Genomic DNA, 25,275 nt, shown 5'->3' with positions numbered 1-25,275 from the left:
TATTTGGTGTGATAAGCGTCAGCGTGCTCTAAATGGTCGACTTCGATTTACACTGAGAATTCTAAGAAAGTATAGCTCATCTGCAAAGAAGACCGCGTACAGAATATTTGCGCAACCAATTCTTGAGTGTCTGGGATCACCACCAATTCGGTTTAAAGGGCGACATCGGAGTGTGCTACTCGATTTGTTACCGGTAGGTTCGATCAGCACTCAGATGGGAATTCGTGGACGAAGGAAGGCGTTCTTTTCGCGAAACGCTGTGGACCGTAGGACGACAATCCGTCACGCTGACCACTCAGCTATCGGGGCGGACATTATCCCCTAAAGAATTCGTGTTAGTATTTTGCAAATATGAGCCATTAAACAAATAGTTCGATAATTTTCACACCTGTCAGCACCTGCTTTCTTTGGAAATGAAATTGTTAGATTTTTCTCGAAGTCTGCGGATATTTCGCCAGTCTCATACACCTTGCCTGCCAGATGGAAGAGTTTTGTCACGGTTGGCTCTCCCAAGGCTATCAGCAGTTCTGACAGAATATCGTCTACTCCCGGGGTCTCGCCTCGACTTACAACTTTCAATCCCTGACATAAATAAGAAACGAAGTAAGTTATTGGGGTACTCACGTGGTATCGGCTGCTGCACGGACCAGACATAGGTGCTGTACCGCACGTCGGTGAACTGCACGGAGACCGGTGGGCCGGCGGTGGCGAAGCGCGGCGTCGAGTCGCCGCAGTCGGCTTCGGCGAGGCGGTGCAGGTAGTAATTGTTGTTCTGCAGCGGCTCCGCCACCGACACGGAGCTCGTGGTGGACGAGGAGAGCGAGGCGGCGCCGGGCGCCGGCGCGCCCCTGGGCAGCAGGCAGCACGACGCCGACACCGACGCCGTCGAAGTCGACGACGACGCTCCGTCGCCGGCGGAGGGCGACGCCACCGTCATGGCTGGCGTGCTACGCGGCAGAGACTGGGCCGCCGCGGCGAGGGGCTGGCTGATAAGCTGCGCGCCCACTATCCGCTCGGCGCACGCGCAGATTATTCCCGCTCCGGGAAGCGCTTATGTCAGCGAAAGCTCCGGCGTGCACAACCTGCAGCAGAGCGACAACGAGACGCTCGCTTCACTGCCGACCCTCGCGAGAGAAATTATTTACACGGCATTCGAGGGAGAAACTGTTCACAATCACTACAAATGATCTCGCTGGCAGCATTCGGAATAGCACCTTACCGTGCGAGTCACCTACTCGTCGTCAGCCACTACTGTCACCAGCTCGGGTGCTGCAGTCCTCTCCCACCGAGCCCCCCTCGGAAATCGAAACGACAAATATCCACGAACAAACTATTCTGGTCATGCATTACTCTCCTACGACAGTCACTGTACGTGTGTCCGACAAGAGGTCTGAGCACAGTTTCCCTGGAACTCTCCCGTAGATATAAGGATCGTCAAGGCTTTGGCTGCTAACTCAAATTCTTGGAGTGACTAGATACTGGTGTGGGCACAGCTGTCGTGGAAGCATCCACGAACGGCAAGTGTGCTCCCAGCCACATATGCGCCGGGAGTCGGCGGCAGCGGCTGCGGCTTCCGAAGAGCGACTGAGCGGCGCGCCTGTGGGACGCCTCGCCTAAAGCCGGGCTGCGGGCGGCGGCTGGTGGTGGGGAGGCCGATGCGGGACCCGGGAGCCGCGGCGCGCCGTCGCAGCTGCCGCCCCCGTAGGCGGCGGGGGGAGCCCTGGCAACCACGCGCGAGGGCTTCCGCCGCGTCCGGGATTCCCTCTTTCTAATCGCCGCACACCCCTCGAAAACAGCCGTCCAGTATTTTTCCAGCTCTTCCGCCGAAAATTACTCTGCAGGAAGGACCACCCGGAGAGACCGAATATCTATACATGGTGGTCCATAGATAGTGACCGGGCCAAATATCTCACGAAATAAGCATCAAACGAAAAAACTACAAAGAACGAAACTCGTCTAGCTTGAAGGGAGAAACCAGACGGCGCTATGGTTGGCCCGCTAGATGGCGCTGCCATAGGTCAAACGGGTATCAATTGCGTTTTGTAAAATAGGAACCCCCCATTTCTATTACATATTCGTGTAGTTCGTAAAGAAATATGAATGTTTCAGTTGGACCACTTTTTTCGCTTTGTGATAGATGGCACTGTAATAGTCACAAACGTGTAAGTACGTGGTATCACGTAACACTCCGCCAGTGCGGACGGTATTTGCTTCGTGATAGACCGTTTACCAATTGCGGAAAAGGTCGATATCGTGTTGCTGTATGGCTATTGTGATCAAAATGCCCAACTGGCGTGTGCTATGTATGCTGCTCGGTATCCTGGACGACATCATCCAAGTGTCCGGACCGTTCGCCGGATAGTTACGTTATTTAAGGAAACAGGAAGTGTTCAGCCACATGTGAAACGCCAACCACGACCTGCAACAAACGATGATGCCCAAGTAGGTGTTTTAGCTGCTGTCGCGGCTAATCCGCACATCAGTAGCAGACAAATTGCGCGAGAATCGGGAATCCCAAAAACGTCGGTGCTGAGAATGCTACATCAACATCGATTGCACCCGTACCATATTTCTACGCACCAGGAATTGCATGGCGACGACTTTGAACGTCGTGTACAGTTCTGCCACTGTGTACAAGAGAAATTACGGGACGATGACAGATTTTTTGCACTCGCTCTGTTTAGCGACGAAGCGTCATTCACCAACAGCGGTAACGCAAACCGGGATAATATGCACTATTGGGCAACGGAAAATCCACGTAGATGCGACAAGTGGAACATCAGCGACCTTGGCGGGTTAATGTATGGTGCGGCATTATGGGAGGAAGGATAATTGGTCCCCATTTTATCGATGGCCATCTAAATGGTGCAATGTATGCTGATTTCCTACGTAATGTTCTACTGATGTTCTTACAATATGTTTCACTGCATGACAGAATGGCGATGTACTTCCAACATGATGGATGTACGGCACATAGCTCGCGTGCGGTTGAAGCGGTATTGAATAGCATATTTCATGACAGGTGGATTGGTCGTCGAAGCACCAAACCACAGCCCGCACGTTCACCGGATCTGACGTCCCCGGATTTCTTTCTGTGGGGAAAGTTGAAGGATATTTGCCATCGTGATCCACCGACAACGCCTGACAACATGCGTCAGTGCATTGTCAATGCATGTGCGAACATTACGGAAGGCGGACTACTCGCTGTTGAGAGGAATGTCGTTACACGTATTGCCAAATGCACTGAGGTTGACGGACATCATTTTGAGCATTTATTGCATTAATGTGGTATTTACAGGTAATCGCGCTGTAAGAGCATGCGTTCTCAGAAGTCATAAGTTCACAAAGGTAAATGTATCACATTGGAACAACCGAAATAAAATGTTCAAACGTACCTTCGTTCTGTATTTTAATTTAAAAAACCTACCATTGTTACCAACTGTTCGTCTAAAATTGTGTGCCATATGTTTATGACTATTAGAGCGCAACTGTCACAAAGCGAAAAAAGTGGTCCAACTAAAACATTCATATTTCTTTACGTACTACACGAATATGTAATAAAAATGGGGGTCCCTATTTAAAAAAACGCAGCTGATATCCGCTTGACCTATGGCAGCGCCATCTAGCGGCCCAACCATGGCGTCATCTGGTTTCCCCCTCCAAACTAGACAAGTTTCGTTCTTTGTAGTTTTTTTCGTTTGACGCTTATTTCGTGAGATATTTGGCCCGGTCACTATCAATGGACCACCCTGTATATTCGATGGGCGATCTAAAAGTATCGGGAATACTGTAATTTCGCATACTGTATTCAGGCGACCAACATTTGATCACAGTCTTAAGGAAGATGACCAGCATCTGACCTAGATTTCGAGGGAGGTTTATGAGACATTTAGCCGCAATAAATTTCAACTTCACTTCTGTATCTCATTTTCCTGGAACTGGCGACAACAATTCTTGGACCCAAAATCTTTCTCACAATTGCTTCTACCTTATTTCGTCCACATGACATCATCTTAGTCAAATGTGGGTCATGGAAAATATCCTTCAATAATTTATTTCCACAATCCATACTTCTGTAGCTGCTATTATATCTGACCGCTTGAACAACTATTGCTAGCTGACGCTGAAGTCAAGCTTAGTAGCACAATAACTCCAGTTAACATTGGGGGCTCTGGCGTTAACTAAGAAGGCTGCTCCACTTCCTCAAATAGACTCATAAGAATTTAACTTCTTACTTCGTGAAGTTATTACATCTTCATTTTCACTGTGAGAGCACGTGATGCAAAACTGGTACAAATTAGAAGCAAATGAATATACACGTGAACGCTGAACAGTATAATAGGTACGATTACAGAAAGAAAACTACACAAATCGGAACATTTCGTGTTGACTGTCCTCTGTTTTCGATACCCGAAAACTTAAGCGACCTATCGGTACTGGTTCTTACGAAGCGTTGCGAAACGTTGTGTTCTGCAAGTCAATTGAGAGATAAATAATTTAACGATTTTGTTTAAACATGTACGTCTCTATAAATCGGTTTCGCGAGTCCTTGTTAATTCTGTGAGTTATTTATAACACAGCTGCTGATCGGCACGAAGTGAGCACATCCATGGATTGTCAATACTAACGGGGAAGGAAGAAAACATTTCCCTTCTCACGACCTTTCTAGACGCGTATCCAATGCCACTTTTTCTCCCCTGCTCACATTCCCTTGAGCTAAGCCGTCTTTTTCCGTACAAGCATGAACAGAAAAAAGACTATATCGACAATAGTATCGATTATTGTATAAAAGCTTTCCAAGACATGTCGATCGGGGAACTTGACCTATCGATAGTACTTCGCAGGATCAGTATTTATAACAGTGATCACTTATGAAACACAGGGGAGAAACAGGCGATAATACGAAGCCGTGTGGGTTTAAAAAATGGCAATAATACGGAAGATTCCAGGAAATACAGGAGAGTTGGTCAACCTAGTTGTATTAGTTCGATTCGCTCAATTTTTCGTTGTTGTCGCGGTAAACACGCCTGAAACGTGTCTGTACACTGGCAGCCACATTGGATCTATAGTCTGTCGTCAGTTGTCCAGAAGGTTACATGTGCTGCATTTGTTTTAAAGACGTATCACACAATTTGCATTAAACATTGCTATAAAACGACAAAAATGTAACACCGTTTTAGAAAGGTTGGTAACTGCTTTTGCTGAGTCTGCTATGAGTAAAACAAGGGTTTACGAGTGTTTGAGCGTTTTCAAAATGGCCGTGAAGAAGTTGAAGATGACGAGCCTTCTGAACGCCACAGCACAACAACAGATGAAAACGTGGAAAAAGTCAAAGAAATTATTATGAACGATCGCCGAATCACAGTCAGAGAAGTTGCTGATGATGTTGGCATATCAACTGGCTCATGCTATACGTTTCAAGTGTTTTGGGTATGAAACGTGTGGAGCAAAATTTGGGCCAAAGATGTTGACTTCGGGCAAAAACAGCAGCAAGTGGAAGTTGTTCAGGAGTCGTTAAATGAAGCCAATAACAATGAAAAACTACTGAAAGTGTGATAACAGGTGACGAAACATGGGTGTACGGATATGACGTCGAAACTGGGTTCAATAGTCCCAGTGGAGGCATTCTAGATCGCCAAGACCGAAAAAAGCTCGGCAACTGGAGTCGAATGTGAAGGTTCTGCTCACTGTTGCCTTCGATTTCAACGACAAAGTGCATCAGGAGTTGTTGCCAAGAGGTCAGACGATCAGTAAGGAATACTGCCTTGAACTGAACGGATACAACTGAATGGATATAACGGATGTGTGCGTTCAGTGATGATGAGAAAAGGGATTTAGCCTACTCTTCTCGAACAGTACCAAGTGGGCCACCGAGCTTAACGTCCCCGTCCGACGAAGGGGTTACCATGAACAGAGTCACATGCCTTCATTCCATGAAACATTGCAGAGGGGTTTGGGGAATTTATTTCTGGACAATGGAGCAAAGTTTGGTGATCAGCAACGTTACGCCCACCCCACCAGACCACAGGGCGTGGCGTTCCTGGGCGGTTACCCATCGAAGTAACGGCCACGAACGACGTTGCCTAACTTTGGTGATTTGACAGGAACTGGTTTATCCACAACTAGGCAAGGCCGTTGACACCGATTCCAGCTTTGACTAATTGAGACTGTAGTTAATAGGATTCTACGTTTTTTTCGTTTCGTGAAATGCACAATTTTACATTTATGAACATTGGAAGCAAGTAGCCGATCTTTCCACCACTTTGAGATTTAGCAACGGTTCAAATGGCTCTGAGCACTATGGGACTTAACATCTATGGTCATCAGTCCCCTAGAACTAAGAACTACTTAAACCTAACTAACCTAAGGACAGCACACAACACCCAGTCATCACGAGGCAGAGAAAATCCCTGACCCCGCCGGGAATCGAACCCGGGAACACGGGCGTGGGAAGCGAGGACGCTACCGCACGACCACGAGATTTAGCAACATCTGACTAAATATTTGTGCAGGTTTTTTTCAAGCAATACGTGATTATACACAGACAGGCACAACAGCGAGGACATTGAAGCAAACCGAAAAAGCTTAGCCATGTTTTACATCGTCCAAATTCTTGGGTGTGGTATACGATACAGGCATCCGCAAGACATATTGTTAATCTCCTAGGTGAACCATCATTCTACCATTTACATCTACACTACTGGCCATTAAAATTGCTACACCACCAAGATGACGTGCTAGAGACGCGAAATTTAACCAACAGGAAGAAGATGCTGTGATATGCAAATGATTAGCTTTTCAGACATTCACACACGGTTGGCGCCGGTGGCGACACCTGCAACCTGCTGACATGAGGAAAGTTTCCAGCCGATTTCTCATACACAAACAGCAGTTGATCGGCGTTGCCTGGTGAAATGTTGTTGTGATGCCTCGTGTAAGAAGGAGAAATGCGTACCATCACGTTTCCGACTTTGATAAAGGTCGGATTGTAGCCTATCGCGATTGTGGTTTACCGTGTCGCGACATTGCTGCTCGCGTTGGTCGAGATCCAATGACTGTTAGCAGAATATGGAGTCGGTGGGTTCAGGAGGGTAATACGGAACGCCGTGCTGGATCCCAACGGCCTCGTATCACTAGCAGTCGAGATGACAGGCATCTTATCCGTATGCCTGTAACGGATCGTGCAGCCACGTCTCAATCCCTGAGTCAACATATGGGGACATTTGCAAGACAACACCAATCTGCACGAACAGTTCGACGACGTTTGCAGCAGCATCGACTATCAGCTCGGAGACCATGGCTGCGGTTACCCTTGACGCTGCATCACAGGCAGGAGCGCCTGCGATGGCGTACTCAACGACGAACCTGAGTGCACGAATGGAAAAACGTCATTTTTTCGGATGAATCCAGGTTCTGTTTACAGCATCTTAATAGTCGCATCCGTGTTTGGCGACATCGCGGTGAACGCACATTGGAATCGTGTATTCGTCATCGCCATACTGGCGTATCACCCGGCGTGATGGTATGAGGTGCCATTCGTTACACGTCTCGGTCACCTCTTGTTCTCATTGACGGCACTTTGAACAGTGAACGTTACATTACAGATGTGTTACGACCTGTGGCTCCACACGTCATTCGATCCCTGCGAAACCATACATTTCAGCAGGATAATGGACGACCGCATGTTGCAGGTCCTGTGCGGACCTTTCTGGATACGGTAAATGTTATCTACTGCTGCCCTGACAAGCACATTCTCCAGAACACTCACCAACTGAAAACGTCTGGTCAATGGTGGCCGAGCAACTGGCTCGTCACAATACGCCAGTCTTTACCCTTGATGAACTGTAGTATCGTGTTGAAGCTGCATGGGCATGTACACGCCATCCAAGCTCTGTTTGACTCAATGCCCAGGCGTATCAAGGCCGTTTTTACGGCCAGAGATGGTTGTTCTGGGTACTGATTTCTCAGGATCTATGCACCCAAATTGCGTGAAAATGTATTCAGATGTCAGTTCTAGTATAATAAATCTGTCCAATGAATACCCGTTTATCATCTGCAATTCTTCTTGCTGTAGCAATTTTAATGGCCAGTAGTGTGTAAACATGATACATGGATACTCCACAAGCAACGGTACAGTGGATGAAGAAGGTTACACTATATCATTGATAGTCAATGCCCTTCCTGGTCCACTTGCAAATGGAACCAAAGAAAAACGACTGTCTACAAGCTTCCGTGCAAGTCCCGATTTTTCTTAACTTGTCTTCGCACTGCTTACGCGATATGTATCTTCGTGGCAGTACGATAGGCCTGTGGTCTTGCGCCATCTCTCTAAACTTTGTCCATAGCGTTTCGCGAAAAGAACGCCTTCCATTGCCCACGGATTCCCATCTGAGTGCTGATCGAACCTACCGGCAACAAATAGAGCAGCACGCTCTGATGTCTCTCTTTAAACCGAATTGGTGATGATACCAGACACTTAAGCAGTACTCAAGAATGGTTGCACAAATATTCTGTACGCGGTCTTCTCTGCAGATGAGCTACACTTTCTTAGAATTCTCAGCGTAAATCGAAGTCGACCATTTACAGCAAGTTGACGCTTATCACACCAAATAGAAATTCTGCCCAAGTCATCCTGTACCAAAGGGAATCCTGACAGTCTCTCTGAGAAGGCTTCCACTTCGTCCCACCAATTCATTGATCAATGAGACACTCAATTTCCCTATGCTTCAGAAAAAGATTCATCTTCACACTTAACAGACAATTTAGCATACAAAAAACTACACACAACATTGCCACAAACTTTCATTTAGGTGTGATGCTTGAAGTTTTCCCGGCGGATCGAGTATTGCATCATTTTTCGGGAGTGCATCCAGGACGTCATTAACTCTTGTACTGATATATCGGCTAAGAACCTTTAAGCCAATCTCAAAGTGAGTCGCTTGCAAGATTTTCAAAAGCACGTTACACATGCGAAATAAACAAACATGCGTCAAAGGTAACATTATTGGTAACAAGAGCGTCAGTCATAGATAAAACTTTACGTCACCAAGAGAAAACAAATAAAGTGTAGAGTCAGCGAATCCATATTGTTTGCGAAGTATCTGGTTCATTATTACGGATGGTACATGCTGAAATGTCAGGAATTGAAGACCTTTGACGTATGCGCGATTACTCCACATTGCAAAGTGTTTTAAAATCTTGCAAGCGACTGACGTCGAGAATGGCTGAATGGAATGTCAGCCGAAATATCGGTATAAGAGTTAATAATATCCCGGATCCACTCCCGAAAAACGCGTGAGCTGAAAACACACTCAGACTCCAGTAAGATTAAATCGGAGAAATCAAATAAAAATTTATACATAACAGCTATGCGGACTGTAGGCGTGCAACGAAACATATCACGTCATAACGAATTTTTAATATCGCAGTTTTTGAAGATTCAAATAATATTCTATTTGAATCTTCAAAAACTGCGATATTAAAAATTCGTTATGACGTGATATGTTTCGTTGCACGCCTATAGTCCGCATAGCTGTTATGTATAAATTTTTATTTGATTTCTCCGATTTAATCTTACTGGAGTCTGAGTGTGTTTTCAGCTCACGCGTTTAGTTTTTATTTACAAAGCATTTTCATTTGTCGTTGATGTTTACTCCCCTTCCTTACGTGTTCTGAAGTTCTGGCTGTTTTTCTCTCGTTGTTCGCCGAGGTTGAAGCCGAACTCTCATCCTTCGCAATATTTCAGCTTTTACCAACACGTTTTTTGTTTTGCTGCATTTGTGTTTTTCTCACTTCACTTTTGTAAAACCTCACATAAGTTGTCTTCATAGAAATATTACGATGCGGTTCATAAAGAACCAACATAGTAGTCTCTTTGATTAACGCAGCAAGCCGACGATATGGGTGGTTTTTCAGAAGAATTATGACAAACCGAAGAGCGATCTTTAATATGCATGCAAACAAGGGTGAGAGTTTTAACAGCCATTATGAAGACCTTGTTAAAATCGCATATTTATTTCACAAGAAACTGCGAGTGGTAGCTATGAAGAGATAAATGCAATATTTATACCCACTACTGATCCAGAAAAGAAAATAGACTTTGGTGTTTACGACGAGTACATTGACGAAAGCGAAATGGATGCGCCGGCCAGAGTGGCCGAGCGGTTCTTGGCGCTTCAGTCTAGAACCGCGCGACCGCTACGGTCGCAGGTTCGAATCCTGCCTGGAGCATGGATGTGTGTGATGTCCTTAGGTTAGTTAGGTTTAAGTAGTTCTAAGTTCTAGGGGACTGATGACCTCAGATGTTAAGTCGCATAGTGCTCAGAGCCATTTGAACCATTTTTTGAAATTGATGCCAATATACACTGAAGCGCCAAAGATATTGCTACAGGTGTGCGTATTCAAATACAGAGATATGTAAACTGGCAGAATACAGCGTTGCGGTGGGCAACGCCTATATAAGACAAGTGTCTGGACGCAGTTGTTAGATCAGTTTCTGCTGCCACAATGGCAGGTACTCAAGTTTTAAGTGAGTTTGAAGATGATATTATAGTTAGCGGACGAGCGATGGGATACAGAATCTGCGAGATAGTGATGACGTGGGGATTTTCCCGTACGGCCATTTCACGAGTGTACCTCGAATGTCAGGAATTCGGTAAAACATCAAATCTCGGAAATCTCTGCGGTAGGAAAAAGATCTTGCAAGACGATTGAAAAAAATCGTTCACCGTGACAGAATTGCAACCTTTCCTCCAGTTGATGCAGATTTCAGTGCTGAGCCATCAACAAGTGTCAAAGTGTGAACCATTCAACGAAACATCATCGATACGGAATTTCGGAGCCGAAGTCCCACTCCTGTAACCTTGATGACTGCACGACACAAAGCTTTACGCCACGCCTGGGTCCTTGAACTCCGACATTGGACTGTTGACGACTGGAAACATGTTGCCTGGTCGGAAGAGACTTGCTTCAAATTGTATCGAGCACCTTTGATACGTCTAGACTCGACTCTGATAGGTGACACGTACGTAAGCATCCTGTCTGATCACCTGCATCCATTCATGTCCAATTTGCATTCCGATGGACTTGGGGAATTCCAGCAGGACAATGCGACAGCCCACACGTCCAGAATAGCTACAGAGTGGCTCCAGGAACACTCTACTGATTTTAAACACTTCCGCTGGCCACTAGACTCTCCAGATATTAACATTATTGAGTGTTATCTGGGCTGCCTTGTGACCTGCTGTTCAGGCCACCCCCTTGTACTCTTACGGATTTATGGACGGCCCTGAAGGATTCATGGTTTCAGTTTCCTCCATTACTACTTCTGACTGTAGTCGAGTCCACGGCACGTCGTGCTGCGGCACTTCTGCGTGCTCGCGGGGGCCCTACACGATATTAGGCAGGTATACCAGTTTTTTTGCTCTTCAGTGTTATTAAGAAGGTCTGCATTCTAGCTCTTGTTCTAAAAAACACTGAACAGTCCGGTCGTGACGATGCAGTAATAGTGACTGTATCAGTAAGGAAATTAGTTATGCTATATTTGTTGTCTGTCTGTGTATTTGTTGGGATGAATTGACCTATGCCGCTCTTATTACATTTAACGATGGAAATAGTAGTAGACAGACAGTACTTGAGAATCCAAGAGTGAGTTTGGGGAAGCATACAGTGAAGACAGCAATAATGAAAAAGGTGGAGGTTTCAGCAAAAAAAAATGTAAACAAAGAGGCTAGCAGGAGCTGCAGCTACTTCAGTGGTGATGAAGATGAGCCACAATACAGAGCAGAGTGTTTTCAATTAACATCAGGTAACAGTAAAGATAAGAAATTTTATATGAATATTTTAAATATGCTTTTCTCAGTTTGAGTATTTTTCCCTATAAACGCCAAATTTGCTCAGAAACTATTGAATCCAATGAAAATTTCTGATAAATTAAAACACTCTGCCGGACTGAGACTCGTGACTTCCGTGGTGGAAGATGATATACTGGCGGAAGTAAAGCTGTGAGGGGGGTCGTGAGTCTCTCTGGGGTAGATCAGTCGGCAGCAATCTGTCTTCGGCATTGGTGACGCTGGCACACCTTTTTTTGCGTCTCGCCTGTTGTGCTGCCTGCGGCCGAGCGCGTGTTTGTTCCCACGTAGCGGCCTGTCTTCGTGTCCGAATACATCGACCATCATGACGTTTTGCTATCGTCAAGCCACGACTAAATTTCCGCCCGTACGGCTGTCGTCATGGGCGACAGCCAGCCGCGCAGTTGTTCAGGCTGTGGCCATGAACGCCGTGACCGTTCTGAATGCCTCCGATGTAGACTGGTTCAGAGGCCGATCGGAGACGTCGCTCTCCCTGCGGCGCCCACTGTGTTACCTGCACATTACGCGTCCGCAGACGGGTTGCCTGCTGCCCCCAGTATGCCCCGGCATCGACTGCTGTCGACGACGCGATGGACGTTTTCCTTGTCTCTCCTATACTGCCGCTTGCCGTTGTACCAACTGACAATGGCCGTCAGCAGCCGCAAGACGTCTGCCCCGACCCCACGGTTGTTGATCTTGGAGCTGTACCGATCTCCGCTTTCCTGCCGTCTGGCCCCATATTGCACGACAACCGTCTGCCATCGGACAGGGAACAAGTTAGGATGCAACGGCCGCCGAGGAAACGGAGGAGAAAACGCCTTACCACTTATGACGACTGCCTCCATCAGATCTGTGCACGGTATGACGACCCTTCTACTGATGATGCACTGCCCTCCGATGCCCTGCCACCGAATGACGCGAAGTCTCTCCCAGCCTTCGTCTCCGATCAGCATCCATCTACGGGTACCCCCCCTTTCTGTGTCTGACGCTGCCTATGAGCGCGCCTCTACAGTGTTCCAATGAACCAGCCCCGTGAGACGTCTTTCTCGGGGACCAAACGGGAACTCTACGTACTTCCTCCGTGTTTATATCACGCGCCCTATTGGTGAAGGCAGCTTTTCAAACTTATGGCATAGCCACAGTCACGTCAATACATTCGCGCGCGCGCCATAAACTGGCATTGCTCCATGAAATTCTGTATGCTGCGGACATTGCCATCCTTCAGGAGGTGCATGTTACAAGCTTTTGTGCTCCCCACGGCTTCCTCTACTGGTAATAGGGCGGCAATCGTGACGGTATCCTTGGTGATGCAGTTGCCTATCTCCCTGATGCCAGAAGTTTTGCTCTCACGTTTGGTGGTATCAGGAACATCAACGTTTATGCGTCAGGTGGTCGACGTGAACATTCCACTTTCTTCTCCGAGGCGATCACGCCTCTCTCCTTGGGTCAGCAGGATGCCTTACACTTGGGAGGCGACTTCATCTCTAACCAAGCGCCCAAAGACCCAACTGCCGCGTCGTACTCCATGCTTGGCGCTAGCCGAAATTGTCGATCACCTCCACTTTGTACATTCTCGTGATCATGTTTATGGTGACCGTCCAGGGTTTAAGCATTTCACTAGGCATTCTTCCTGTCACATCGATCGTGTTCATATTTCCCGCGATATCGTCAGTGGAGTGCAGGCTGCTGAACTCTGGCCCATTGCACTCTCTAACTACGCCGTTATCTCTGCCGCCAAAAGGTGTGTGCCAGCCAGGGACGATGGAGATTGAACACGATCCATCTTACTTCACCCGACTACTGGCAGCTCATTCCTTACCATGGCGATGAACCTAGGATTTCTACTTCACCATTCTCTGGGTATGTACTGTAAGTTGGCATGGTCTCCTGATCTTCATTTCTTACATATTCCGACCTCATCATCGTATTCTGCGTATCAAGACGTTTCATTCGAGACCAAACTCGATAGGGTAGAGTCAATTTTACATATTTCCATTTAATCGATATGCAAATTTAATAAATAAATCGCAAGTGTGCACCGAGATTAAAAGGTCGAGGCTGGTGTACAGAAATATTAAAGACATGACGGCCACAGGAGTTTTTGTTCGGTGGAGGCAACCATCCCACTGGAAAGTCCATAGGAGGGTGGGTTAGCATGCAGCTGCGCTGGCCAGCTGACCGCCCACGGACCAAAACAGTTTTTGCCAGATAAAAAGGATAATGGCCTGCGTGTTCACCTTATAAGCAAAATCTGCTGTATTGTTTCGGAGAGCCCCAGCTTACGCATTTTTCGACAGACCTAGTGCGCAGTTTCGGAGTCCTCACTAGTGGATAGTAAATGCCCAACATAGATGCTATATATTTCCGGATTGGCCGGCTTAGCCATTCTCCCGTTTGTAAGAATAACACTGATTGGAGGACTATTTCTGACGCAGTGAGCCGGAGGAGTGAGAGAAAGACAGCGGATGATATATCCTATCGCTTTTTGCGTGGAGGGAGGTCGTCCCGGTGACGCTCTTGTAGCAGGATCACGTAGCGGGAGCGAGTGCGCTTGTGCGTGTACGCAGAGAGCAAGGAACAAAGTCTCTACTCAGTACTGCACTGAGAGAGCACCTCTGTCGCTAGCGAATCGGAGTGATAATCTATATTGAGTCGCTCGCGACACTTAATGTGTGATGTGAACACAGACAGAGTATTAGTTAGCGCCTGTAATCGAACGTTGAGTGGCATCACGGTGGACTGATTATCCGACCGGTGTACCACGCCAATAGTTAGACTAGGGGCAGATAGGAATCCTTGACTTCATCAAGGCTTAGTGAGAGTTCGATTGGCGAAGGTCAATCCAGATAGAAAGAGATAGTTTTGTTATTTCTCAGCGGCGAGCGGCGCGGGCAGCAGTCGTCGCAGCTCACGATATTGTGCGCTACAGCGTAGTCGAGCCCCATCTTTCCTCCATTAAAAATAACATCATTCACGTCACTCCACTACATTTCTCACGCGACAGCCTCGACCGTACTTAGAAAAATTCAATCGGATAATTATTGAAGTTGAGTAGGTGCGGCTCTCAGCCGTTCTGCCCAGTACATAACATTCTTAAAGAAAAGGGATAAAAGAGATTTCCCACACTTTGTGTATAAATGTCATTAACTTGATTGCTATCCATAAGAGGTAATCTCCTATTCCGAAAAGAACCCAGAAATTTGTGTATCAGTTTATAAATAACAGTTTCATTTGATTTTTCTTAGATTTTGCAATAAATAATATTTTCCGTTCAGTTAATGTTTTTCTTATACTAACTAGCAATACTTCAGTACCCAAGTATCCCACTAGTTACGCAAGAAAATAAATATTTTTGTGCCTTTTCCTTACAGCGGAAGACTTCAGAAGATATTTATTGCTGATAGTTTTTCAGGCATTTCTTTTTGGTACGTTAGGAGCGTCTGTCTGACTTCTGTAGTAGTGTAGGGTGGAAACTGCTTCTTGCAGGAGCCAAAGGGTACTTGTCAGATCATTCTGTTGCGCAACTCGTCAACATAACACCCACACACTGACAGAACTATGATACCGTATTCGCCATACCGGCAGTCGATGGTGAATCGTGCCAAGGTATAGCTCACTGCCCTCTCTCGACGTCACCTTGAAGGAACTATGGTCAGGGCGTGCAGACACGATGGGTTAACCAGGGAGCGTCCACCTATGAACCACGTGACAGTATAATGGTGCCACCGTCTGAAGTCTTCGATTAATTTACTTACGATTGATTATAGGCGGAGCTTAGAAGCCCGCCACGATATGGGGTCTGCGCACCATCCATGTTATGCTGTACTCTGCACAACGTCACGACCCTGTCAACGTTACGGTGGTCTCCCATCTCTCTTTCGGCTCGGTTCCTGGAGATGTAACGATGGATCTGCTTGCCGACGTCAGAGGGGACAAGGTCCACGATGCTATCCAGGCGGGTTCCATGAACGAGTCCCCCAGTCCTGACGGCTTCTCACTACAGTTTTATCGGACATTTCGTCTCCTACTGGCGCCCGTCGGGACCCTCATGTCGCCTATGACGCAGATCCCAAATGGCTTCCACGATTGTTTTCCCATTCCCATCCACAAGCCTTGGGGTACATCATGGATACGCGATTCCCCTTGATGTTTCTCAACAGCGACATGTAGATCTTTACCTGGCTGTTGGCTGCATGATCTATGTCCGTACTGCGCAATTTTCAATGCGCTTGATGTCCAGGAAGGCAATCTATGGCTTTCTTCAGCAGAACAGGTGTGGTTGAGAGGAAGCATTCCCACACCGACTGGCGTGCCGTCTGGCGATGAGTGTGCACTCCTTATCTTAACACTAACGTCCAGTCTGCATGGTACCTTACAGTCAATGGGTAGCAACTATGCCGGTCACGCCTTCACGGGATTCACGTTGCAGACGTCCCGTTGTGTGCCGCTTGTGATGTTCTGGATACAGACGAGCATCGCCTGGCGTGTAGTAGGCGACAGGTGTCTGGCTCTTGGAGTGACAGGTGCTGGCCGTAATTAGCCATACGACTTTTCTTCAGGTGGCTCCTCATATGTTCCTCTTTCTGGACTCGGAACACTTCCAACAAACGAAGACGAATTCCGTTAACTGGATTTGTGAACACGTAGTTCACTACTTTTCTGCTGATAGCGAGAAAAATGTCCTTGATTTTTGGCACTTCCTTAATGAACGACATTGTACTGTTGTTCATAATCACAAATTGAGAAAATTTTTATCTAGTTCTCTTTGTAGCGTCTTTCTTAAACCACGCCGGAGTTGGGGTGTTACTACAATGAAGAGATTATCCACGCCTTTTCTACTCTTAGTAATGGTTATCCTCTGGCCATAAAAATGCTGCTCTCGAAAAACCATGCGTCGACAGTTTATATATTGTTTCAGAAGTGACGGTCAATAATTCACTCATGGAAAGTACAGAGCAAAAGCAACTAAAAAGCTAAAATAAATATGGATCCGTAAATCAACCCTCGCCGAAGGATCGAATTAATCAGAATTGGGGACCAACTGTAAAGGTCCCTGGATACCGTGGTATTTGCGTTGGTATCTCAAGGTTTTAGATCGACTATATGCTTGTTTACACATGCGCGACTACTTCCCTTTCCCGCTCCGTGCACTGTGGTGTACCGGCCTCACAATCAGTTACGAATGTGAAGGCGCCTTGGATTGAGTCTGCAGCTCATGGTCAAGTGGCGAGCGTTGCTGCCCCTGGGTCACGGGGCCCCAGGTTCGATTCCCGGCCGGGTTGGGGATCTTCTCTGCCCGGGGACTGGTTGTTGTCCTCCTCCTCATCATCATCATCATCATCATCATCATCATCATCATTCGTGACAGTGGCTATATTGGATTGGGTAAAAAAACTGGACAGTGTAAAAATTGGGACTTTGTAGGGGCGCTGATGACCGCGCAGTTGAGCGCCCCCCAAACCAAACGTCATCATCATCATCACGATGGACAGAGGCTACACCAATGAAGAGTACGCTGACATGTACTTCATGTGTGGCAAGGCGAATGGCAGTGCCCTTGAGATTGCAACATGTACGAAGAAGCTTTTTCTCTCAGCAGGCAGCCCGACAGGCACACATTTAGCCGGTTACAACAGCGCCTCAGAGAAACCTGGAGTTACGCACACTATGTACGAGAAGGTCGACCCAGATCCATAATACTCAATGTCGAGGAAAGGGTGTTACGCTTGTACACGGACGTCCGAGTACTTGGACAAGGAGGATTGCTATCCAAGAGCGTTTCCTGAGTAACATCAATGTGTGGCGGATTTTACATCGGCAAGTACTCTACCCACATCATGTCCAGCGAGTGCAAGTCCTCAACAATGCAGAATTTCTGCTAATGGCAACAACTGTGTACCCGGAATCTTCTGTTTCTAAGCAGTATTCTATTCACGGACGAGACTGGACTTACCCGAGACGATATGTTTAACTGCCGTAACTGTCACGTTTGGGCCGATATCTATCCTAATGCAACACACGTATCACGACATCTGGGCAGGACTGCTCGGAGGCCGCACAACTGGACCACACTTCCTACCACAGAAACTAAACGGACAGCAGTACACGTGGTTTCCGTGGACTGTATTTCCAGATGTATATGATGATGTCCCACTGAATCAACGCCTGAACATGTGGTTCATGCATGGCGGTGCTCCAGCACATTTTCATTTAAGAGTGCGCCGGTTTCTAAGTCGGACGTATGGTCACATTAGATAGGTAGAGGAGGCCCTGTGCCATGGCCTCCAGAGTCTCCGCATTTTAATCGCGTGGGTTTCTGTGTGTGGGGTCATGTCAAAAGCCTGGTCTATGCTACCGAAGTCAACTCTCTTGAGCAATTACGCTTGCGGATTGAAGCAGCCTTCCAGCATTTACAGAAATCCCCATTCCTGAGTGGATTCGCAACTCATTTCAGAGATGAGTTCAATGTTGCATTCAGATGTATGGACAACATTTCTAAAACCTACTTTATCGTTTAGAGATGTCGTGTGTTCCTGGACACTGATGATTTGCAACAGACAATGTGTTGTATCTGGACAACGGTTGATTTGCGGACGCATGTTTATTGCAGCTTTTAGCTACTTTTGGACCGTACTTTCCATGTGTGAATTATTGGGCATCACTTCTTAAACACCCTGTACAATACATATATATTGTCTCACTGATGTGCTGGGGGGAGGACATGTTGGCCATGCCTCGGGCTGCGATCCCCTACCACTTTGCTCCCATCGCTCAGTTTGGCGCCAGGAAGTTCCTTTGGAAAAAAAAGGGTAAGTTTCCTTCCTCCACCCCTCCATCTTCAATTTACATAATAAAATATAAAAAAAGAAGTTGGCAGAACACTTGCCTGCGAAACGCAAAGTTCCCGAGTTCGAGTCCCGGTCCGGCACACAGTTTTCATCTGCCAGGAAGTTTCGTATCAGTGGACATTCCGCTGCAGAGTGAAAATTCGTACTTGAAACATCATCTTCTAGACGGTGGCTACGCCAAGTCTCCGCAGTATCCTTTCTTCCAAGTGTGCTAGTCCCCTGAGCTTCGCAGGGGAACTTCTGTGAAGTTTGGAACTAGGAGATGAGATACTGCCGGAAATAAAGCCTTGAGGACGGGTCGTGAGTGGTGCTAGAGTAGTTCAGTAGGCAGACCACACGCCCGCGAAAGGCGAAGGTCGCGAGTTTTAATCTGTCACGAAGTTTCATATCAGTGCACACTCCTCTACAAGGTGCAAATTCATCCTATTGCATCTGCTGCTTTGAAACAATTTTAGACTGTTCCTCAATCATACGCAAAACCATGCGTCAATACTCATGAATATACATTCAGCTGTGGTTGTTGATGTACATTCACAATAGCAAAATTGCAATGATAATTTAATCATTATGTAGAAACGTTATAAAATCTTTCGTACTAACGCGTATTAACTCTAGAATAATGACACTGTAGTAAGGATATGGTAAAAATCTCAAATCCCTATATTAAACAGTCTCTAAAATAATGGTTAAAAACAATAGAAATTGAATATATTCAACATTTCGCGGCCCTTTCAGCAACTGTGCAAATATTAATTTTAATTTTAATAATTAAATTCTAGGCAAAGTGTGCAACTGAGACTGTTAATTATTAAAATTAAAATACAATAGAAATTCAACATCGGCAAAATGGGATTGTTTCTATTCGGTAAGTCCGAAACTGGCAATTTGCTATGGCTTGACATTCTCGTCAAATGCTACACTCACGACAGAACCGTGGTTTCACCCATTTAAAAAGAGAGAAAGAGAGAGAGAAAGAAATACTAACGACAATAACGCCCAGCTATAAACACCCCAATGCTGGAGATAGTTTTCTGACATATTTTACGCTGAAGCCTTTCTTTTGCCCTCATACTAAACGCATTAGCATGCACTTTGAGTGTCATTACATCTGCTGTTATAGTGATCTATCGTCATGTTGGACCTTACATAGATCGTAAGTGCGCATAGATTTACAGAACCGATTAGTTAGTACGTCTGCGACAACGGTAACCAATTTACTAGTGGTACCTCCAGATACATTGAGTCGAATAAAAACTTACAGACAGAGAGACAGTGTCATTAGAGGGGACTGGTATCCTTAATGACACAGCTGTTACAAAAGTACAAATATTGTGCTTAACAGAACACAGATTCGACCAACACGAGGCCCTGGGGAATTGCGTCCGTGAAATATTGTTAGCAGAGCTACAACAGTCCAACCTCTTTCACCTCCTCATCTATACGCAGCATGGCGAACGGTGAGAGATCCCAGCTTTTGGACTTCAAGGCCATAGTGACCACTTTATGTTTATAGCATTTATGGTATGAAAAATTGATCGTTTAAGTGAATTATTTACCAAATGAGGTAATCTGCATTAAAAATTTGTCTTGTACCTGTATTACTTTCATCGGCTGAGATAAAAATATGTAAATGTCGTGTGACCAGGGCTTCCCGTCGGGTAGACCATTCGCCGGTTGCAAGTCTTTCGATTTGACGCCACTTCGGCGACTTGCACGTCGATAGGGATGAAATGATGATGATTAGGACAACACAATACCCAGTCCCTGAGCGGAGAAAATCTCCGACCCACACTTTTTTTCTTTCTTTCTGAGAGGCCAACCAGCTCTCTGACCGAAGACAAGACGCTGAGCTACCGGCAATCACTCAGCTACCGAGGGCGGACGTCGGCTGACAAGAAGGTATGCGAGAAACCTCCGTAAGACATTACAGCAACCAAATCATGAGCAGTGAATCAGGAAAATTGCAGTCTAGCTAGTCCCAGTGGAATTAATGGTTGACAGAAAACAGCGAGATAAAATATATCGTAATCCCGAAATTAATATCTGGTTACTAATAATGCCAAACATATGTGCAATTGTTTTAATTATTCAGGAAGGAGCTTGCGTGCCGCCGTTTTGTTCTTCCTTCTGGGAAGCTACTGTGATTATCGACTTGTACCCAAAGTTGCTGCTCTGAAGTAATGTGACAGTATTGAGGTACATCATATTATGAAACTTTCTGGCAGATTAAAACTGTGTGTGGTACCGAGACTCGAACTCGGGACCTCTGCCCTTCGCGGGCAAGTGCTCTACCATCTGAGCTACCCTAGCACGACTCACGGCCCGTCCTCACAGCTTTACTTCCGCCAGTACCTCGTCTCCTACCTTCCAAACTTCACACAGTTTTAACCTGCCAACGGCACGGTAGCTCAGCGTGTTCGGTCAGAGGGCAGCGTGCTCTCTGTAATAAAAAAACTGAGTCAAGGAATCAACGATCAACTTGAACGGATGTCTTGTGACGTCCGCCCAGACCAAACGCAACGAACTATATCGAACCAAAAAAAAAAACCTGCCAGGAAGTTTCATGTCAGCGCACACTCCGCTGCAGAGTGAAAATTTCATTCTGGAAACATTAGATTATGTTTTAAAGGCGATATCCTCTTTATGTGGGCAGTGTTCTTTGAGTCGTATTTTTCTTTAGAATTTGTAGTGGAGTTTTATTCAAGGCTATGCTCGAGGGGATTTTAAGCCTTCATTTTTGTTGTGTAGAACGTTTTGGTTAATGACTCATTGTCAGAGTTACAAGTAGCTCTAGAGTAAATTACGTAGAGGATTTTTTTTACATATTGTAGATAAATTACTCAGTTTAAAATTTGGATAACTATTATTATTTTGTATGAGCGATTCTTTAGTATTCACGCCATTACGTCTCAATGGTAACAGAATTATAATTTATATTGTTCCCGTCAGTATATTTTAACCTCAACATGCTGTTTCGGAAGTGAAGCTACGAGTATTTTGATCAATAGTATACTCCATCGCACACTTAGTCACTGATGCATTCATCATATACATGTAAAAGTAAAACCGTAACAACATATTCTAAAAAATAAGTAACACTAAGAAAAGCAAATCGTAAAATACCTTCATCAGTTTTACAATTATATTACTCTCCCTTTTCTTTTTTAAAGAAAGCTAAGCCAAATAAGACAATAATTTTTCAAGGTAGCCTAAAGCCTTTGTTACAGTATACACATTGACAAGCGACAGCATTACGACCACATACCTAACAAACGGTATCCCCACCTTTGGCAATGATAACAATGGCCTCACGTCGTGATATGAAAGCAATGAGGCTTTGGTAGGTCTCTAGAGGAAGCTGGCACCCAATCTGCACTCTAGAGGAAGCTGGCACCCAATCTGCACACCCAGGTCACGTAATTCCCGTAAATTCCGAGGAGGGAGTCGATGAGCTCTGACGCCACGTTCAATCACATCCCAGATGCGTGGCAACGTCCAGTGCCGATGGTCACGTGCCCACTGTAGTCGTAATTGCCGACGTCATGGTGTTCACATTGGCACAGGCATGGGTCGTCGGCTGCGGAAGCCCATCGTTAGGAGTGTTCGGTGCACTATGTGTTCAGACACACTTGCACTCTGCCCAGCATTAAAGTCTGAAGTTAGTTCCTCCACAGTTCGCAGCCTGCCTGTTTCACCAGTCTGGCCAGTCTATGACGTCCGACATCCGTAACGAGTGGTGGCCGCCCAATCCCATGACGTCTGGACGTGATTTCACCTTGGTATCGCCACATGTTGAAAACACTCACCACAGCACTTCTCGAACACCCAATAAGTCATGCAGTTTCCGAAATGCTCTTTCCAAGCCTCCGGGCCATCACAATTTGCTCTCGGTCAAACTCGGATAGATCGCACGCCTTCCACATCATACAAACGGACTGGACGCTCACATATACAGGGTGTTTCAAAAATGACCGGTATATTTGAAACGGCAATAAAAACTAAACGAGCAGCGATAGAAATACACCGTTTGTTGCAATATGCTTGGGACAACAGTACATTTTCAGGAAGACAAACTTTCGAAATTACAGTAGTTACAATTTTCAACAACAGATGGCGCTGCGGTCTGGGAAACTCTATTGTACTATATTTTCCACATATCCACCATGCGTAGCAATAATATGGCGTAGTCTCTGAATGAAATTACCCGAAACCTTTGACAACGTGTCTGGCGGAATGGCTTCACATGCAGATGAGATGTACTGCTTCAGCTGTTCAATTGTTTCTGGATTCTGGCGGTACACCTGGTCTTTCAAGTGCCCCACAGAAAGAAGTCACAGGGGTTCATGTCTGGTGAATAGGGAGGCCAATCCACGCCGCCTCCTGTATGTTTCGGATAGCCCAAAGCAATCACACGATCATCGAAATATTCATTCAGGAAATTAAAGACGTCGGCCGTGCGATGTGGCCGGGCACCGTCTTGCATAAACCACGAGGTGTTCGCAGTGTCGTCTAAGGCAGTTTGTACCGCCACAAATTCACGAAGAATGTCCAGATAGCGTGATGCACTAATCGTTTCGGATCTGAAAAATGGGCCAATGATTCCTTTGGAAGAAATGGCGGCCCAGACCAGTACTTTTTGAGGATGCAGGGACGATGGGACTGCAAGATGGGGCTTTTCGGTTCCCCATATGCGCCAGTTCTGTTTATTGACGAAGCCGTCCAGGTAAAAATAAGCTTCGTCAGTAAACCAAATGCTGCCCACATGCATATCGCCGTCATCAATCCTGTGCACTATATCGTTAGCGAATGTCTCTCGTGCAGCAATGGTAGCGGCGCTGAGGGGTTGCCGCGTTTGAATTTTGTATGGATAGAGGTGTAAACTCTGGCGCATGAGACGATACGTGGACGTTGGCGTCATTTGGACCGCAGCTGCAACACGGCGAACGGAAACCCGAGGCCGCTGTTGGATCACCTGCTGCACTAGCTGCGCGTTGCCCTCTGTGGTTGCCGTACGCGGTCGCCCTCCCTTTCCAGCACGTTCATCCGTCACGTTCCCAGTCCGTTGAAATTTTTCAAACAGATCCTTTATTGTATCGCTTTTCGGTCCTTTGGTTACATTAAACCTCCGTTGAAAACTTCGTCTTGTTGCAACAACACTGTGTTCTAGGCGGTGGAATTCCAACACCAGAAAAATCCTCTGGTCTAAGGAATAAACCATGTTGTCTACAGCACACTTGCACGTTGTGAACAGCACACGCTTACAGCAGAAAGACGACGTACAGAATGGCGCACCCACAGACTGCGTTGTCTTCTATATCTTTCACATCACTTGCAGCGCCATCTGTTGTTGAAAATTGTAACTACTGTAATTTCGAAAGTTTGTCTGCCTGAAAATGTACTGTTGTCCCAAGCATATTGCAACAAACGGTGTATTTCTATCGCTGCTCGTTTAGTTTTTATTGCCGTTTCAAATATACCGGTCATTTTTGAAACACCCTGTACTACACGCACAGTGAGTGTGTCTATATGTATGTATGTATGTATGTATGTATTGAACTGGGCACCTAGAAACGACGGAAAGGCTTCGTCCCCGCCGCAGCCCTCAGTGGGACATAACCGCACAACAGGATACAACAGTCCACTCACCCCACCGCCGCCCCACACCGAACCCCAGGGTTATTGTGCGGTTCGGCCCCCTAGTGCAACCTCCGGGAACGTCTCATTCCAGACTAGTGTAACCCCAATGTTTGCGTGGTAGAGTAATTATGGTGTAGGGGGAACCAGCCCGCATTCGCCAAGGCAGATGGAAAACCGCCTTAGAAACCATCCACAGGCTGGCCGTCACACCGGACCTCGACACTAATCCGCCGGGCGGATTCGTGCCGAGGACCGGCACGCCTGCCCGCTCGGGAGCACAGCGTTAGACCGCACGGCTAGCCGGGCGGGGCGTATATCTGACTAGCAGTCATTCATCGCCACGTGACACTGCTATCGCCTGGGCGGGTTTATGTCGACAGCAGGTCGGTGATCAGTGTAGTATAAACTGGTATTACTGAATAAACTATCATTATTCTCTCGTATGTCGCAGGTGTTTCAGAAAAATGCGAAAACCAATGAGAATGCATCGCAGCAAGCAATTCTCTAAATGGGAACTCATTAGAAACAGGAAGCATAAAAAAAGTTTTCTATTATTCACATCGTTGCATCGGTATTCGTTTGAGACATTAACAAACGCAACTCATGTACTCTCGAGTTCCCCTTGGACATATCAGATCTCGATTAAATATAATCGCCGGGACATTGTCAATATAAAATATGTGATAGCGGTATGAAGGGCTGTCTCTACCAAACACGTACTCTGTACTAGACTTGGGCTTACAAAGGGGGATCCGATAAGGGTATTGTATTGTATGTTAACCGGGGACCTAGAAACGACAGAGAGGCTCCGTCCCTGCCGCAGCCGCAGTGGTCCACAACCCCACGACTACTACCGCAGTCCACTTCACCCCTCCGCCGCCCCACACCGAACCCAGGGTTATTGTGCGGTTCGGCCACCGGTGGACCCCCCAGGGAACGTC

General features: G+C 46.4%; 1 protein-coding gene across 3 annotated transcripts in view; it reads right to left on the bottom strand.

The window, feature by feature from the left end:
* The window catches only part of LOC126416060 (ATP-binding cassette sub-family G member 1-like), an 884,121-nt gene that overhangs the window by 230,259 nt on the left and 628,587 nt on the right, over window positions 1-25,275 (bottom strand). For 2 of the 3 annotated variants that reach the window (XM_050083536.1, XM_050083535.1), the window contains one exon: window positions 625-1,082. In XM_050083536.1, the coding sequence (XP_049939493.1) occupies window positions 625-937 (313 nt within the window). In that variant the 5' untranslated portion in view covers window positions 938-1,082. Of the gene's footprint in view, window positions 1-624; window positions 1,083-1,219; window positions 1,596-25,275 lie in introns of those variants that run through there. The other variant, XM_050083537.1, reaches the window with a different exon arrangement.

The sequence above is a fragment of the Schistocerca serialis genome, chromosome 8 (assembly GCF_023864345.2).
Source record: "Schistocerca serialis cubense isolate TAMUIC-IGC-003099 chromosome 8, iqSchSeri2.2, whole genome shotgun sequence".
Lineage (NCBI taxonomy): Eukaryota > Metazoa > Arthropoda > Insecta > Orthoptera > Acrididae > Schistocerca > Schistocerca serialis.
The sequence above is the reverse complement of the archived record's forward strand: the minus strand, read 5'-3'. Positions and strand labels throughout refer to the sequence as shown.